The sequence below is a fragment of the Plutella xylostella genome, chromosome 8 (genome assembly GCF_932276165.1).
Source record: "Plutella xylostella chromosome 8, ilPluXylo3.1, whole genome shotgun sequence".
NCBI lineage: Eukaryota > Metazoa > Arthropoda > Insecta > Lepidoptera > Plutellidae > Plutella > Plutella xylostella.
Window position 1 is genome coordinate 565,337 of NC_063988.1, and position 18,347 is coordinate 583,683.

An 18,347-nucleotide genomic window follows, 5' to 3' on the forward strand; every position below is an offset into this window, starting at 1 on the left:
TATTTTAGACGTTTCTGTATGTCGTAAGTAAAGTTGGTTTTCCTTTGCAGTCATCAAATATGTATGGGATTTCGAATGTCAAAAAACCAATAATATAATGGACAGAGTATAAGTTGAGTAATATTTACTTATGTATTTATGCAAATGAAGTGCAGTAACGTTGCTCTCTGACCCAGTGAGTCGTCGTGGAATTGGCCAACATTGACACACATATTATGTAGTTGACATAGCGCACAGTGCACCGCTCAGCTAACCCTGTTAGTGAGTTGTGTAACCAGTGTGTGTAATAGAGGCTGTGTAGGTATTGTGTACTTAGTAAGTTATGTATGCTAAGTATCCAGCTAGGTAAAGTCAACAAAATATATAGTTACAGCGCTTTTAAACACCGTTACAGTAAGCCAAAACATGTGAATTCTGAGGCTGTTCTAAAGAACTTTACTACTTAAATAAGATTTTGCGTAAAAAAATGATTAAATAAAAAGTTTGCTGGTTGCGTGATATTTTTACTAAATATGAGGAAAAAAATATGTTACTTAACGAATAAAATCCGAGTTACCCAGCTTTGACGAACTAATAAGTACACTACAACTACAAATACGACTTTTACAAAAAGAAAAAAAAAAAAAAACACGCACTCACGCCTTGTACTAATGTACTCCCTTGCGGGGTAGGCAGAGGTGCATTGCTGCACCCACTTTTCGCCAGAGTGTTATGTTAGTCCCAATGTAATAGGGGGCGGGCCTATTGCCATTTAACGGGCACATCCAAGACCCGAGAACAAATATCTGTGTTTAAACAAATATCTGCCCCAGCCGGGAATCGAACCCGGGACCATCGGCTCAGTAGTCAGGGTCACTAACCACTACGCCATTCGGCCGTCTACAACTTTTACAACACCCTATATAAACAACATTCTCAGCGCATTTTTCTAATCATATCAAATAACTCTTTTCACGTATCAGTAATGCGATAAACAAAGAACTCTTTTTATAAGTAAAAGTAGAACTTATTATGTAGACCTACCTACTTATTGAGGAAGCCTTATGTACTTATGTAAAAATAATGCATTCACACTGACATGCCTCACGTGATACATAAGAATACTTCACCTTCGTCTTTCACGTTAGAATATACTTACTTAGCTTCTGAGAAACAGAAAGAGCCCCCCCTTATCCGAACGGAGAGTAATTTGTAAAAATTGACGTACATCAGAAAATTTTATATTTGTACGATGAATAAAAAAATTTGAGTTTGAGTTTGAGTTTAGCTTAGAGGACACATTGTAGATATCAAATATTACCTACATGACAAATGACAAAATGGGTATGAAATTTAATATGATATCACAGCGGTATTTTAGACTCAGTTAGCCAGGAACTGCTTTCATATTTTAAATATAAAATAATGAAAGAAGTGTTTATAATGACCAGTGGCTATAATTTGTGATGATTAATTAAAACGATGGCACACAGGTTTTTATATTTTTATTTATAAAAACGTTTACAACGCCATCTATCGGTGAGTAGCGAAGAAGAATACACTGTGCCACTCTTGCAGCCATGGTTGGACCTGAAAAAATATAAAGTTATATTGACTAAAATAAATCTAGCTAAATGTACCTAATCTAAGTGTTAGTTTCCTATTATAGAAAGAGAAGGTACTTACCAAAATCCTTTATATTTCATTAATAACGGAGTTTACTTGTCTCAGTAAGGAAGTCTGTATGTGTAAATCCCCGTAGGATCAAGTACGTACAACACCATTTTAGATTTTATAGCAAAATAATTCAATAACTTATAAAATTGTTATTATCCAGGGTAGCAATTTTTGTGCTTCAGGTTTCACGTACATACGTAAAGGTTGCACAAAGAGTGAAGTAATTTTCTGTGGTGTTTGTAAATTTTGCGTTATGCTGCAGGTACGTGCAATGTTTGTGCACATAATAACAGTAACATAATCGATTCCAGAGTTCAGAAACTCTTGTTTAGTAAACACGGCATGTCGTAAAGGAAATATCTACCTACCTATATGCAAATCCATTTTTCACAAAATTGTGAAACATGTTTTTTTTCAATTAGGTACTTAGGTATTTATTACTTTGGGATGGGTATTTAATTCCCAAGGTATGCCATCACGGTTTAGCGTCAAGCCATATAATTAGCTGCTATAGCAAGAGAAAATTCAAGTTAGGACTTACCTACTTAAATAAATATTGTTAATTAAACGTAATTTATGTGTAATATAGTTTTTATTTATTAATCGTAAATCAGTCATTCACAACCATTTACTCAAATAAATTATGATATTATTATGTTATTTCCTGATTTAAACATGAGAGGAAACAAATGAACGGAACAGAAAATTAAATAATCTAGTTATCTTGTAAAAAACAAGATATTTTAGAGAATCTGACAACCGTTGGGATTGGGGTCTAGAAGTGTTATTCTAACATAAACAAAATCAAATGATCTGTCGTGCAATAGGTACGTTTAATACGACGAGATAGTCACGTTATGCGCGTGGTTCTATCATTAATCTGATGACCAAATCTATAATAATGTTAGATATAGGTAAGTAGTTTACAAAACATGTAAGAAGACATACTAAAATAGATTTTAAATTCTACCTATCTGAACACTATAGTTGTGCTGCCTATGTACAGAATCTTGTATATTCTTAAATATAAAAAATGCAATCGAGATTTTACAGTTAGTACTTTTAGTACACCAAACTATTCCTAAAATACTTATAAAGTACTAGTTTGTTCAATGATGAATGACTATAAAAAGATGCTTAGATCTAAAGTTATAAATATTAAAATATTTTGTTATATTTTTGTAATAGACGGTAACACCTTTACATTTTTTTACACAGAACCAAAACACTACCTAACCTCGGAATAATAACTTCCTCACACTTATCATCAAAAATAAGTTAAAATTTGGCCGCATTCATCTGAGTCATGGCTCTCTAATAGCTCCAGTGGTCATCTTTAACCTACTGAGAGGAGTCAATGGTGTATCCTTTTATGAGTGGCAGTCCAGTGGGCACCTTCTTCTGGTATTGCACATACTGTGCGCCGAAGAAGGCGAGAAGCGTGGCCTCCTCCGCGAACACTCGTTCCCGGAAGAAGGACCAGGACGCCAGCCCGTAGGCCACGACGCAGAATGGGTTAAGCAGGATTATCTGTTGGGGAAATAAAGATTTTACTAGTCGTAAATTTTGACTTGTATTTATTTTATTTTATTTAATAGACGCGGCGCTACACTAAATATTGCCGCATATATCTTTTATATTCTAGTTCCTGCGTTTGCCGTAAGACTTCGTTCGTTGGTGGCACGGACCTATGTCATCAAAATTGTTTTGGCTGAGTGTTAAAAAATATTGTTTATAACAATGTCACACTGCGCGGCTTGGAGATCGAGTGCGACGGAAAACTTTTTTCATGTCTTGACGTGCGCGTCTTGCTCCCCATGCTAGCCCATCTGTAGATAGTGTTACAAGTAGGTACCTGAGTGCCGACGGACCAGTAGAACCAGCCCACGTAGCTGGGATGTCTGCACAGCGCATACACGCCGTGCGTCACCAGCCGGTGGTCCGGCTTCTTCACGAACTGCACCTGCAAGTGAATTCCAAGTTAGGCTAAGAGTACACTTATCGGTATCGTATGTAACGGACCAAATAAATATTCACAAAAGTGTATGGATAAACGGCGTCGGCAATACCGATGAAGTGGACGCACTTGTGTGAATTTCTATACAAAACATATTGAATGATGCGTCCGTTGCGTACGATGCGAAAGGTGGATGCTTACCTTTATAGTGAAGCCCACTTATTAGAAGCCATAGACAAAAGAATGATGTAGGTTTGGTATAATAATTAAAATATGTGAGGACTACTGGGGACATCTCAGACAAATCTTAAACTAAGCAGGGCTAGTAATATGGGATAGTCTACAAATTGTCTACACAAATACCCTGGGAGAAATTTTAACCAATTTACACAAATACCTCCATGAATGAGGGGAAGAGTGGTGGTAGCTCAGTAGGGTAAGCGCCCGCTTCACACGCCAGAGATGTGGGTTCGAATGCTGGCGCTGACATGTACCAATGGCTTCTTTTAACTTAAGTACAATGTATACCATCGCTCTTACGGCGAAGGAAAACATCGTGAGGAAACCTGCATATCTAGATTTAGCACATCTAGATATAGATATGTGAACCCACCAACCCGCAGTGGACCAGCGTGGTGGGAAATGGTCCAAGCTTAGGAAGGCTAGAAGTTTAAACCTTGGGGACATGCACAAAGGTTCCACTCGAGAGAGCCAGGTGCAGGTACTAACACCCCCACAGAGAATAGAATAGAATAGAATACCTGCATGAAATTTGAATCTGCAGCTCTGCCTTTGGTAAGCAGCTTGCCCAAGCTATGGTGTCTACATCACAACCAAAATGTCCTTACTTACTTACTTACTTATTCCCAATCTTCTCTGGGGAGCAAAGGGCCGAAGTGAAGCGGCACCATTCTTTACGATCTTGGGCAAAATGTTCTTAAGATTCAAAAATTCTACATTGCATAATTTGAACATACTGTATGATTGAAGTTGGTTTTAGCGGTGAACATGGCAGACTTCCGCACCAACTCTCCCCCGATGCACAGAGCCAACCCCACACATGACAGGCTGTAGCAAGTCTTCATATCTGAAAGCATTAATAATGAATTATAAGTGATAATGAAAACTTAAAATATTAGGAATAGCAATATTGTGCTGGTAGGTACTAAAGAGATGTATTCTATGCTTTCAAGAATGTCCCATTCTAAAAGTTTCATCTATTATGTACTTGCAAAACAGAGGTTTGAGTTTAAGGGTCGGCAATAGGCAATCGAGGGTTGGCATTGTCATAGAATTATGTAGTAAATGATGCTCTACAGCCTTGAAAAAAATCACACCGGTAGTCGAAGAGTCTAGCTAGGTGCTGAATCATTCGAATTTAAGTAAAAGCTTATGGATAACTGTAAATTAAATTCAGAATATGACGAAAAACCAGTAAATGACACTCCCGTATTGTAACAACTGTGTCGTAATCATCAAGAGATTTCATATGATTTTTATCATATTATAAAGTTAAAGGCTTGGACTAGGCGCTAAATACCTTGTTTTTTAATAAACACACACTTATTTTGTGTAAATTAATCCCAAACTTGAGCAATTTTTTTCCCTCAAATCTTCATACAAATATCTATGGCGGTTTTCTGTGTTATAAAATCATAAACACAAGTGATGTTTGACTCAGTTGGCCGCTGGCCTCCAAAGAAGGGTCACGTCGGTTTAGGCAGCACTGACAGCTCGCGATCTTATCGTGTACAGATACAAAATCACTGCACATTGGTTGTCATTGCACTTTTTCAACTTTTATGACACCGACATAATTTGATTTCAAATTGAGGAAGCATAATTCTTCCAGTATATTCAATACATTAAATTAAATTAGATAGTGTGCAATATTCTCGTGACATTACAGTCTCGTAAAGGTCTGATGAGGAGCAGGAATATAGCGAATGGATCTAAGTGATGACAATACGCACGAACATTAGGTTAGGGATCAAAAATACAGTCTCTTGGTGCTGGTTGAGGTATGGTCTCGTGAGGATCTGATGAGGGCAGTAACACGGTGGTGGCTCAATTTTATTTCAAAGATGTTAAGTATGTTTTTCAGAGAGAGAGAAAGAGATTTTATTTTTCCTCTGGATGTGTTAGGTTTACTGGGTTTACTAAGTTCATTCTGTTAATGGCATCTAGTTGTTATGTGTTCATAAGTAATAATTATTTATTAACAAAATGCTGTTGGTTCTCCACGAAAATGTAAAAATAAAAATAAAATAAATAAAAATAAATTCGTAACGTAAAATTGTCAATGACGGAATTTCTTCTATAGACAGTAGCCACAAAAAAAAACAAACGATAGATGGCGTGATTTGAAGATAAAGATACATTTATTCGACACATAGACAGCAACAACAAAAAAAATACAGATTTAAAGAAAACAAACACATATGTACTTATACAAAACATCAAAGAAAAAAAAGGATACACATCAAAATAACTGGAAAAAATATAAGCCCCAATTTACTTGTGTGGGACAGGGAGTACCATTTTTTTTTTTGGGTTACTCCCCATCTATGCGAAATATCAGCTTGATATCTTTACCCGTTTCTGAGAAAAAGGGCGGTGACAGACGGACAACAAAGAGATCCTATAACGGTTGCTTTTTTTCTTTTGACGTTCGAAACCCTAAAATTAAGTAAAAATATTATGCTGCTACCAAAAAATGTACTTACAGGTATTGAAAAAGCGGTATATAGTACTAAACAAATTATAAACAAACAAAAAACCCGACTGCACGCTAAAAATATGAAAACAAGTCCCAATGTTAATGGAAAGTATCGTAGGCGGGGACCAGCAGAGGGTTCACCATTTAGCTGAATGTTACTTAGAAAACGGCCTTGAGTGGCGGTCAAGTTGGTCCCCGCCTGCGATACTTTCCATTAACATTGGGACTTGTTTTCATGTTTTTAGCGTACAGTCGGGTTTTTCGTTTGTTTATAATTGTATTTTTTTATTTGTAACTTTTTAGTTGTTTTTATTTTATGAAATTTTACGTCAGTAGTTCATGATCAATTTTTATTTCAATAATTTTGGTGTTGTTATTTAAATACCTTCAATATGCATATTTTTATAATGTGAAAATCAAGCCCTTTCATTTGATACCTTACACGGCAAAGTTGAATTATTATTTTTTCGATCATCACGTTATGTCCTCTAGAGGGCGCTATGTTCATTTTAATGGAACGTCACATAGCCTATAACCATCGCGCCATCAATACGCTTCTAACAATACCTCATACATCAAAATCTATCAAGCCGTTTAGGCTACAGGAGGGAACAAAGAAACAGACAAACATACATACATACAATCAAAAAACATTACCCTCCTCTTTCGGCAGTCCGGTAAAAAGGAGTAAGACAGGGGGTCATTCTGAACTTTTGCTCTACGAGTTTTGGAAATTAACTTTGTTGGACATGTGACTTTTTACCATGGAAAACGAATATTTTTTTTCGCGAATTTGCAAATCTCGTAGAACAAAAGTTGTTCAGAATGACCCCTTGAGTCATCCCCTTTTGGCTTAGTATAGCCCTTTTGCGACACTATGTATTTACTTTGCTTTGTCGTCGGGGTTCAGTTGGCTGGAGAATGCCCGAAACTTATTATCTACACTTTAATACTTGTAGTTACCTTTCTACAAGTAAATACCACATTTGTTTGAGAAAGCTAATCGGGTTCCGAGTATAGAGTAAAGTGGCACCCCTATTAATTTCTACTCTTTCCTGGTGCCTACCAGTGTAAGTAAGAATTATACTTACTTACCCTAAAATCACCCAAAATGTACTTGAACATAATTGTCAATAAAGTTGGCGAGTAAAACTTTATCGACCCACTGTGCAAACTTACATGTGTGCGTGTCACTGCGTGTGCTGTGTGAAGAGCATTGAAAACCCAAAATTGGCGCAGCACGTCACCCTGTACGGGCCCTTAAAAGCATTGTTGTTAGGTAGGACTAACTGAATTTGGTGTTGAAAGCAGTAGTTTAATAATTTTTGTACAAATCCAACTTTGTTTCTTTTTATTAGAAAGCTTTACCTGGACAGAAGTAATACTCCAGTCCCCACTCAGTCCAGCTGGCGACAGCGGCAATCGCATACTGCACACTGTGGTTCAGGATGAAGGAGTCTATGGTCAGCGTGCTCGGGTTGGTCAGCGCCACCGACATGAACTCCGAGAAGTGGAAGAAGGATAACACTGCCAGGTATGCGCCGAATGTGCTCACGCCGCTGTCAAACGTGGCCAAGTAGAGCCCAGTGGCAAAAGCACACCCCAAAAATGCTGCTCTTGTTGATACCTAAAATGGTAATTAGAATATCAATTCAATTCAATTTTGTTTTTGTGGCCCTCTGACTGTTAATTAGAATATCAAATTACTTTGAAATTATAAAAGGAATATGGATGGAAGGGAGTCAGTAAAAGTAAGATTAAAGTCATGTGTAAACAAATGATTCACTGATGATAATACAGAATAAATTTAATATAGTATTTTTTATCTAATTAAATAAGCATTTACCTCATACATGAATTCCTTGTAGCAATACCTCAAAACGAAGTTAAATAGGCAGAAGTAAAGTGCCGGCCCCCAATAGGTAAGGGCCCATAACTCAGCAGAATACCCAAATACGTTTCCAGAAAAGAAAGATATGGTGAAAATCGTGGAAGAAAGTAGAAAACACACTAATGCCTGCTTGCCCGCCGGGCATATGTTTTTCACAGATAATTCCACCATTGTAATGATGTGTGAGTGACCTAATCACTCATGTTATGTTAATGCATAACTTGTTGGATTTCTGTCTAAAAGCAGCAGCTTTAGGTAAGTAAACTCATTAATTTTACAATAATTTTCGAAACAGCTGTGTATTTCTGTTTTTATTGAATCAGTGTCAAATTTGTCAATGACCGATATCGCGCACATTCTTATCGTGTTCTGTGTAGCTAGTGCTTAGTAATCGATTAACAATCATCCTTCGTAGGAATAGTCGATTATTTCACTCAGTCTGTTGGTCTGCGTGTGGTCTGCGTCATAGACTTAAGTATATACTAGCGTATAGACGTATAGACCAACAAAGCGAGCGAGGGAGAAGAAAATCCCTTACGGAAATTTGGCAAGATAGAAAAGGATAGCGAATCCAATGAAACTGTGACTGGTTTTGAATGACAGGTCATCACAAATCGGCACGCGGAAAAACAACCCCTTAGTATTTTGGATTTTTTGCGTATATCGTGGTTTATTTTCAGAAAATATAATTGGATTCAACAATGGTTACATGTTCTGTGAGTGATTGTGGTGTTAATCATAGAAATAATCCTGAAAATTGCACATTTCACAGGTAAATACCCAAATCGTCATCACAGGCATGACGCGTTTATTTTTGGTTAAAATTTGTCTTTTATCCTATATAAAATATAAAATAATGCCAATGCTTTTGTTTACTTTCATGTTTTGTATATGTGGAAGTCCATTTGTTGATAATTTACATGATTTTAGTGGATAAATATTTCATCAATTAATTTTACATGTACGCTAGGGATTGACTCAAATTAATCGATAGAATTATCGATATTTTATCTTGAATGTTACTGTTTATGAAAATAAATGTTAGCTTACGTTTACCGTCTCGTATCTGAAGCATTTTGCCCAATTTTGTATTATTTGTCCAACAGATTCCCTCTAGATACTATACTAAGAGGAAAATGGTTGACATTAATTGGGCGCGTTGGTTGGAATCCAACGAAGAATTCTACCATTTGTAGCAAACATTTCCCGGACGAGTATAAAAGAAAAAGGCAACTAAATACAGTTTTAGTTAAAGGAGCCATTCCAACTTTATTTGTACCAGTAAGCATATTGCTATTTTACGAATATCAAAACATTGATGAAAGTGAAATTTTAGGGCCTATTTCTTAGCGTTGATCGCCTGGTTCATTTTAAAATAATTGTAAAAAATAACAGATTTTCATCCAATACCTTTTTATTCTAATTTTATGAAGTTTTTTTTTTATTAAATAATGATGTATTTTTTTCTTTACATTTTCAGGGACATATAAAAGAGAGAATCCCGTCATTGTATATCAATCGTGACATAGCTCTACCTTCGATATCACAAGCTCCAGAAAAAAGTGGTCCGCTGACACCAAGAACAAAAAAGCTAATAAGCTTGCTTATAAGCAAAAACCAAAAACTGAAACAAAAGCTACATGAAAAAGAAAAAAAAATACGTAGATTAGCAGCAAAAAATAAAAGACAGGCACTAAAAATAGTCACCCTGAAAGACGTTCTACATGAAATTTATTCAAGACCGGGATTGAAAGATCACTACAGTGATGTAATATAATAAATAATTTATTTGTTCATAAAGCCTTATAACAATCATTACATAAATTTACCTTTACATCACTAATAATTAAGTTTACATAATAAAAAAATTCAATACTTACTAATAATAATTACTAATGGTATAAAATAAATTAGGCTAGAACAATTCATTTTGTATAATAAGACCCCTGACTCCTAAACTAGGGTAACCTGTATCTTAGGAGCCAGTGTTTTTCTGATGTACATCGCCTGATGTGACTATGGTATGCAGTAATGAATTAATACAGAATTTAATTAACCGGGTTAATGACAAAAAATGTGGTAAAGTGCAGTCTTCGTGTAAATACAGCGAAGAATTACGAAAGTTTGCTATCACTATTACACTTTTATAGTCCAAGGGCATATAATTATTTGCGTGAAAAATTTGATTTGTGTCTTCCACATGTTAACACATTGCGTACCTGTTACGCCAGATTGGACTGTGAACCTGGATTTACTCAAGAATCTCTAAACACTATTAAAAACATGAAAGAAAGGAAGCCTGATCTAAAATGATGTCTTACTTTCGATGAAATGAGTATTCGTGAACACACAGAATGGGTAGGCCAGAGACATTATGGATCGTAATGACTTAGCTATGGATGGTGCTGCGTTTTAATCGTTTTAGTTTTTATGGTTGTGGCACTGAATTCGTTTTGGAAAATTCCAGTAGGCTACTTTCCGGGCAGAGGATTCACGGCATCCCAAAAAGTAGGTAAATCTTTTAAAAATATTGTTGTCTGGATTTATTTCATATTACGGGATGTGAGGTAATTTCCATTACATTTGATGACATTGCATCATATCTGAACATGGCCCAGCTATTAGGTGCAGATTTTTCTTTCAGACCTAATTTAAAATCACATGTTGTTTATAAAGGTCGAAAATATTTATTATTTTTATATGCTTGTCATTTATTAAAATTGATCCGCAACTTTTTCGGCGAAAAGAGAGTGAAAATAAAAAAATCACTCAAACTATTGGGAAATCCACAATTTGCAAGCGGTACTTCTTATATTAGAAGATAATTCCTGCTTATTTTCGAGTTTGGTAAACCATAATTTGGACCAAGATATTTTGAGTGGTCATAGGTATTTAATAATGAAATACGTTATAGAAATTTACTTTGACATTCGACTTAAGTATGAATGTAAAGTTAATAATTTAGGAAAGGAAACTTTAAGGAACCATTAAGATAGCTCTGTTTAAAGGTCAATAAATTAAGAAGCAATGAAAATAGTTTTTTTTTAATTAATGCATTTTTTCATAATGTCATAATAATAATCTTGACAAAAACAGTCTATGTAACAACTTTGTCCAAGGATCGAACATCTAACTTCAATAAGTTATCGATGGTCCTCCAAAGTAAAAGGTACATCACTAGCTAATGCACACACTGAAAAATCAAAATTGGTCACGCTTTATCAGCTGTCAGTTCGTCTATACGCTCGTGTAGTGGTGCCATAAGTCTATGGTCTGCGTAGCCCCCGTTAAAACAAAGCCGAGCCATTATGTTGTTGTCATGGCAACACTGGCTTTAGTTTGACATTAGAGGCGCTTGTTTCTATTTTGTAAATCAAACCATTATTGTAAAAAAAACTAATCATCCAAACACAGCTGATTGGTAGTTTTTCAAATTACATACATTTTGATTGGTCGATACTAATGGAGGTATGTTAAATTCATAGAAAACAGTATGATTAAACAAAAATCTAAAATTTCAAACTCGATTTTTCAGCCGCTTTTTTGTAACAAAACAAAAACTGTTTAAAATTATTTTTATTTCGTCTGAGAAAGTGTATTACCGTCAAAACAATTTTTACAACCCGTGAAAGATCAAAATGAGTACCTCCAGTGCATTTAGTAACGGTGCCGCCTAGAATTTTTAATAACTGACGTAATCAGGCCGTGACTACCAAGATACGGTCAGCTTTCAACGAAATTATCTTCCGTTTTGAGTGAGATTCTAAATTGATACGGTGGGTGGACGCGGGGGAGCTTTCATTACATTGGTTTCAATTAGCCTGAGTGTTCAGTTGGGTGAGTTCAGTGGCTGTATTCGTTCGCTACGTGAAGTGGGTCTGGCTGTGGCTGTTTCTGGTGCTGATGTAATCCAGGGCGCAATGAACGACCCGTGGGACGTGAAGTCCGTGCGGCACTCCAGCCAGTACTCCTCGTGTATGAAACTCTATGGAGTACCTCTGCTGCCGCCACTTGTGAGTATTTTGTTATGTTGAGAGTTAAAAAGCTCAAAAGCTTATTATGAGTCATGATCTTTAGAATTCAATGTAAGCTATGTCCAGTTATATCCCTTAAAATATTATTTTGCAACTATTACAACACTTTTATTTTATTTCTTTAGGACATTTTAAGGAATCATATATGATCATAGATGATTAAATCCTTTGTTTGTTTCAGCTTTCAAAAGAATGTAGGAAAGAGATGCAATACTACAAACTCTTGGCGAAAGAGGTGGAGAACAGGATCGCAACCCTCAAGACCTTAGTCTCCTGTGAATCTGATACTGACAAGACGGAAGCCGCAGAGCTTTCTGGATTCGAATGTGACAGCCCTCCACCAGAACCCCAGTCCCCGTTTAACACAAGTGGAAATAAATCACACCTTGTGGAATCCCTTCAGGAGGCACACATACATGAGACACCTAAATCCAATAAATATAACAAAGAAAATGTTTCCAACAGAAACAATGTGTCAGCAGACAATCTTGAATTCATAGGTAATGGAAGGCCTTCAGGGATGGACAGCATGAGTTTGGGTAAAAAGGCAATTGATCCTCAAATACCTGAAAGGGACTGTGATGGTCTACAGCAGACTCCTGCCAAAGAGTTGGATGTGGACACTGTATCAGAAGTATCACCAAACAAGCATAAAGATCTATTAATATTCAGAGATCTGAACCATGATATACTGGACAAATATTTCCCTACAGACTTGAATTTGAACCAAGATGGGCCTTCATCACTAAGCTCTAAAAGCTTCACGGGCTCACTGATAGACATTCACACTGAAAGCCTGAAGGAGTCTCAAGGAAAGCCAACTTTAGTGCGACAGAGCTCCTACACGGTGCTACAGCCGAGTCCACAACTCCTGGCTCACCTTGAAGTACAGTCCATGAGCACAGGAGTGGACATGCAGTCAATATCTATGAGCGATTCCGTTTCCAATCTCACAATGCAGAACAATAAGAAAAGGAGAATATGGGATCTGGAAACTGCTAAGAATAAGTGGTCAACCATGGCTCTGGAGCTTGACCGTAAAAGTAATGCTAAGAACAAAGAGGTTCCCAAGAGTGCAGGGAAGCCAGTCTCTAAAGTATCTCCACCAGCAAGGTCTAAGTCTGCTGCTGACAAGCCTCGTAGAAGCAGTTTCAACAGTAAATCACCCCCTAAATCTGAACCAGCCAAACTAACACCAAAAAAGAATGGCAATTCCAGTGTTACCTGCTCTACACCTAAAACAGTAACCAAAGATTGTGTAGACAAATCTCCTAAATCTATGCCTGTGGCTTCCAAACAAGGAACTCAAGCAAAAACAAGCAACGGCAATACACCTCCATCTCCCCGCACTCCAGTGAATGGAAAACCCATCATAACTCCCTCAGAAGACCCGGCAGCCAAAGTGAAAGAGTTGTATGAAAAGATACAGAAACAGCAGCTCTTACAAATGGCCACTTTAGTGGAGAAACAGAAACGCGAGCAGCAATTGTTGCAAGAAGTCTTTCAAGAACAGAACAACCTTCTTTACAGTCAGCTGAAAACAGTGTGTCCTAAGTCTCCTATAGAAGCGCGACCGGCGTGGGGGGAAGAAGTGGACAGCGGGCCCGTGAGCCTGAGCCAGCTGATCAACAAGAAGGACATCTCTCCCACCTCCACCCTCACTCACACCAGCAAATACATCAACTACTGCGACGATGTGCTTAAAAAAAGCCGAGACATCACAAGCAGTTTAAAGAAATCTACGACTCCGACTCTTCGAACGAAATCCGCGCGTCCCGTGTCCCCAACCGACCCTTACAGGACGCGCACCAACTCTCCCAACCAATCACCAAGCTCTACTCCTCGCCGCCTGGATTCTACTTCCAACGGGCGCGAGTCCGAGTTGATTCTGACAGACCGGACCAACGACACGCTGGCGGATTTGAATGTGACGTTTCCCACGGACGAGAGCGAAGGCCACGACACGGTCATCCGACAGATGTGTCTGCAGGAGCTCACGGTGGTGCGCGGGGGCCGCGTGACGTCACTGTCTGCGCGCCTGCCCAGCAGCAGACGGAAGATACACTACTCGAACCCTACGCCTGAAGAGGTATGTTCTGTTATGTAATTTTGTTTTAGTACATAACTTCCATCAAGAAATAGTTTTATAAGTACATCTGAGTGTACTTATAAAACTATTTCTTGATGGAAGTTATGTCTGTGTAATGCAGTGGCGGATAATTACAGACTTGTCTAGAATGATTAAACGCTAACTGACCGCAACATAGCGTCGTATTTGTTACCATGTGGTACTAGACCATAATATAGGTACCTATTATCTAGAGTATCAATTGACTTATAGCATAGTTACGAGTATTGAGTATTCTAGTGTAGCTATGTAACATAGGACTATCAAAGACCTACACATTGGATCATCCATGCGAAACTCACTATGCGAAATTTATAACGTATTGAATTTGTCACTGTGAAGTCCAAATCACAAAGTGTCGTCAGTACCTACTAAATGTTAACCTTCCTCTCTTAACAATGTTCAGTGAAACCTCCCTTCAATATATCTTCTCCCTTCGACCGTAAACTCTCGGCCTTCCCTCCAAACCTTCCAACACAATTTTATGTACCACCAAACCCCGTAGCGCGCGGCCGCATCGACCATCGTAGCCTACGCACGGGGCTACCTGGTCCGTCGTCTCATGCGCACGGAGCGAGTGCAGGCGACCGTGCAGACCATCCGCGACGCGCTGCTGTGCGCCCTGCAGCTGCACCAGGACCGGGGCGGGATTCGTGGCGCTGATGTGGATCTGCATAGAAGGCTGATACAGCAGGTAAGGGTTAGGAGGCAATAGTGTGTTGCGGTAACGCTTGGTAAAAAATTGCGACTGTTTTGAGAGCCCCATTTTTTGCAACGCCCTACGGGCGATAGGTCCGAACCTTGTCCGAACATAACATAACACTACTTTTGTGATGTGTGTTTTATTTGCATGTTTCTAGGTTAGGTAGGAACACGATACATTAGTTACATTACTTACTGATGTTAGAGGCTTTTTTTAGTTGAGAATGTAGTTTGTTTTAGAGTAGACTTATTTTTGAAAGTTATGTAATCAACTAGATAAAATGTATGATGAGCTAAGTTAGACATTATAATTATTATGGAATTAATTGGGTCATTTATAAATGCATGTTCACTATGTTGCATCACAATCATTATCTTTTTATCTTTGATATGAATCGCCTACGTTGGAGCACTTTTGCAACCTTTTCAAGTAGTTCCTGAATCTTGGATGACCATAAATTGTCTCCGATAGATGTAAGGTCTCTCACTACCCGTAAAATCTAGGTTTATACAATACTTGGAGGGTGAGATTGGACTCATACAGGGGAGTCAATAGATCTCTTAGGTCACAGTGGTAGCCCTCCTCTTTTCAATAACTACAACCCACCACCCTCCACCATCACCAGATAACAGCAGCATGCTACTCCCTACACGACACGTTCGTGGCGGCGCCGGCGTCCGCCCGGTGCGCGGCCATCGCGGCGGACCGCGCGCGCCGCCGGGCGCTGCTGCAGCGCGCCACGCCGCCGCCCCGGGGGAAGCGAGTGTGAGTATATGCTGCTTGTCTTTTTGCATAAACCATTGTTATATCTGCCTGCTGAGTAGAGTGGCCGAGACAGTATCATCGGCCGATCCTCGACCAATGAAATTAGTTTCTCAAATTCCCACATATTTCAATAAGAAATGATAAAAAAAATACCATAACAATACTTAACATACCGAATTGACGGAGTGCTCGGCCGAGGACACTGTCTCGGCTACTCTATTCGGTAAGAGTAATCAAGCTACATAATAAGGATAGCTTCACATTGGAATGGAGACCAAGTCTTAACAGTTTTATTTGAATGAAGACGTGAGACTGCCATCGCGCTGATTGTTAGTGTCATGCCAGGTGGTGTCAACGATAAATTTTAGTGGTAAGCGGCACTATTGGTGAGCTTGAGGAGTTCCATGGGTATTAACTAAAGGTCTGGTGATGGTATTATAAATGTTTTGGGTAAAGGATAGATATACATATCTATATTAACAACGCAACGGACGATTGTTGGATGATGATGATGACTTAACACAAGTCACAAAGATTAGCAGAGTCGAATAGCTGATCTCTCAGTAAGGTGAGGTCTCGTAAATATTATGTAGGCATGTAGTAGCTAGTCTATTTGCAATGGTAATGACTAAACTGTCTGCTGTCCCAGCCAACAATGGTACGTGGGTGGGGTTACATTTATCATAGTTAGTACTCAGAAGGACCTCAGTATGTATTTGCTATTTATAGGACGCTGTAATACCTTTATACGTATATTAGGTAAATGTTCTATCAAGCTCACGACTATTTAGGAAGCAGGTGATGAAATAGCACGCATGGAAAATAAAATCAAAGCAATTATTGCTGGAACTAACCATCGTTGTCATCAGCCAACAATCGACCACACCTGGACTTAGGGCTCCACCAACCCACAATCCTCAACCTATAGAACTAAATTCATAACATTCCCCGGCGCAGGGACATAATGTCACAAAGCCACATCGGAGTCTTCACGCGGCCCCGGAAGACCCCCCCTTCCGCCATGACTCAGTCCAACTACGGTAATGCCCGCACGGAATCACCCCCTGCACGCCCCCCGCCTCTTACTAAACACCCTGTAGCTGTGACGCCTCTTACTAAACACCCTGTACCTGTGCCCGACGATAGCTTCCGCAAGACTGTGGTCGCGCACAATCATAACACTTGCATCGTCCTGTAATCGCATTTTGGATTGCCTACGTTCTAGGAGCCTTTAAATAACCAGACATGAGTTGACCACGTTTGATAAGCTAGCACTAAATCACAAAGTATCAAACGCAGACAACTTATAGTACACAAAGAACGTAACAATACTAACTACCTAATATAGTTAAAATAAAAAAACTATAGTTACTGTAAAGTTCCTAGAATGCCAAATTCGTAGTATGTAAATGAAAGTTCATATTTATTTGTCTCTCATTTAAAATTGTAGACTTGTCACCATTGTACCTTAGTACCTTGCATGAAATCATACCACTTCAATCATATAAGGCCCCCTATACAGGCCTAGCTTAGCTATTGTTTTTATTATCTTGATGAACTATTCATCTTTTGTTCCCTTGTGATATATGTTGCATGCTCGCTGCAGTTTGGTCATTTTATGTTTTCCAATCATGCAACCTTTTTTTATACTTAGCATTTTTTTATGTGAACCTATATTGTTTTTTATAATTACTTACGTTTTTTATGTTCAGCGCGGGCCAAATGCTTTCAATGAATTACCTAGTACCTACCCAACCTACAGTTTTGTCTAGACTTTGATTACTTATTTGAATTTTTAATTCAAAGTTGAAGTGCGCTTTGGGTTATCCCATTAGATCTTTGAATAATATTATTATAGTTCGGTGCAATCCACCGAATCACTGTCTCAAATTATCGTATTTACGATGATGTTCTACTAAACCCCATAACTAATCCCAATAACCCAAAGCGCACTAAACCTTTCCCCCCACAACATTTTAACAGGTCCATATTGGCATTTCCAGAGAGTTTTAGCGACTTGACCCGTCCGTCCCGGGTGCGGCGGCCGTGGCGCTGACCCCGCGGCCCCGCGCACACGCTGGGGGAGGGTCTCACCAGACCCGATTGGTAGTTCTGCCGACGGTATGCCCGACCATCCGCGAACAAAATGATACTTGGGGGGTCATTCTCGTATGACGAAAAACAAAGTTTCGGAGCGCTGCGGCTTGAGCCACGACAGCTCTCTTTCGTTCGTTTTTCGTCAGTATAGAGTAACCCTCTTGCTACGGTCGTTTTGGTCGAGTGGTCGCTACGTCTAGTAAGGGTTTGAAAATAGCAAAAAAATTAAATTACGTTTTTTTCTGTCAAAAGTTTCATGATAGTGTCCGCTAGAGGCGCCACTTTGTACACGAAAACTTTCGTACTTTGTTCTAAGCAAACTATCAAACCCGTAGACGTACTGAAATACGGACTGTTTGTAATCACGAATGCGATCTCATTATGTGTATTTGTAAGT

General features: G+C 38.6%; 2 protein-coding genes and 1 non-coding gene across 4 annotated transcripts; 2 read left to right on the top strand and 1 right to left on the bottom strand.

Annotated features, from left to right (window-relative positions):
• Positions 1-2,470: 2,470 nt before the first annotated feature.
• Positions 2,471-8,563, bottom strand: LOC105384312 (protein-S-isoprenylcysteine O-methyltransferase). Its single transcript, XM_011554524.3, has 5 exons — positions 8,179-8,563; positions 7,701-7,959; positions 4,591-4,700; positions 3,512-3,619; positions 2,471-3,186 (listed from the first exon to the last, which is right to left on the bottom strand). Exons 1-5 carry the CDS (start codon positions 8,392-8,394, stop codon positions 2,998-3,000), a joined length of 882 nt encoding a protein of 293 aa, XP_011552826.2. The 5' UTR covers positions 8,395-8,563; the 3' UTR covers positions 2,471-2,997.
• A 141-nt stretch (positions 8,564-8,704) lies between these two features.
• LOC105384311 lies at positions 8,705-10,023 on the top strand. The gene is made up of 3 exons (XR_007266534.1): positions 8,705-8,995; positions 9,330-9,504; positions 9,704-10,023. It is a non-coding gene; the product is annotated as an uncharacterized LOC105384311 (transcript).
• Positions 10,024-10,979: 956 nt separating this feature from the next.
• Positions 10,980-17,988, top strand: LOC105384310. Of its 2 annotated transcripts, XM_038115214.2 has the most exons (6): positions 10,980-12,236; positions 12,439-14,346; positions 14,891-15,079; positions 15,714-15,853; positions 16,811-16,893; positions 17,857-17,988. In XM_038115214.2, exons 1-6 carry the CDS (start codon positions 12,144-12,146, stop codon positions 17,907-17,909), a joined length of 2,466 nt encoding a protein of 821 aa, XP_037971142.2. In that variant the 5' UTR covers positions 10,980-12,143; the 3' UTR covers positions 17,910-17,988. The 2 variants fall into 2 exon arrangements, with proteins under 2 accessions (XP_037971142.2, XP_048478394.1); XM_048622437.1 differs by lacking the exon at positions 14,891-15,079 and having other exon boundaries at positions 10,981-12,236.
• The last annotated feature ends 359 nt before the right edge of the window (positions 17,989-18,347 follow it).

Coding starts and splice junctions, on each gene's coding strand:
- LOC105384312 (XM_011554524.3), bottom strand. CDS start 8,394: ATGGTGGAATTATCTGTGAAAAACATATGCCCGGCGGGCAAGCAGGCA. Junction 7,960..8,178: donor ACAAGGAATTCATGTATGAG/GTAAATGCTTAT, acceptor TTACCATTTTAG/GTATCAACAAGAGCAGCATT. Junction 4,701..7,700: donor GGAGTATTACTTCTGTCCAG/GTAAAGCTTTCT, acceptor TAATGCTTTCAG/ATATGAAGACTTGCTACAGC.
- LOC105384310 (XM_038115214.2), top strand. CDS start 12,144: ATGAACGACCCGTGGGACGTGAAGTCCGTGCGGCACTCCAGCCAGTAC. Junction 15,080..15,713: donor ATAGAAGGCTGATACAGCAG/GTAAGGGTTAGG, acceptor CACCATCACCAG/ATAACAGCAGCATGCTACTC. Junction 15,854..16,810: donor CCGCCCCGGGGGAAGCGAGT/GTGAGTATATGC, acceptor TCCCCGGCGCAG/GGACATAATGTCACAAAGCC.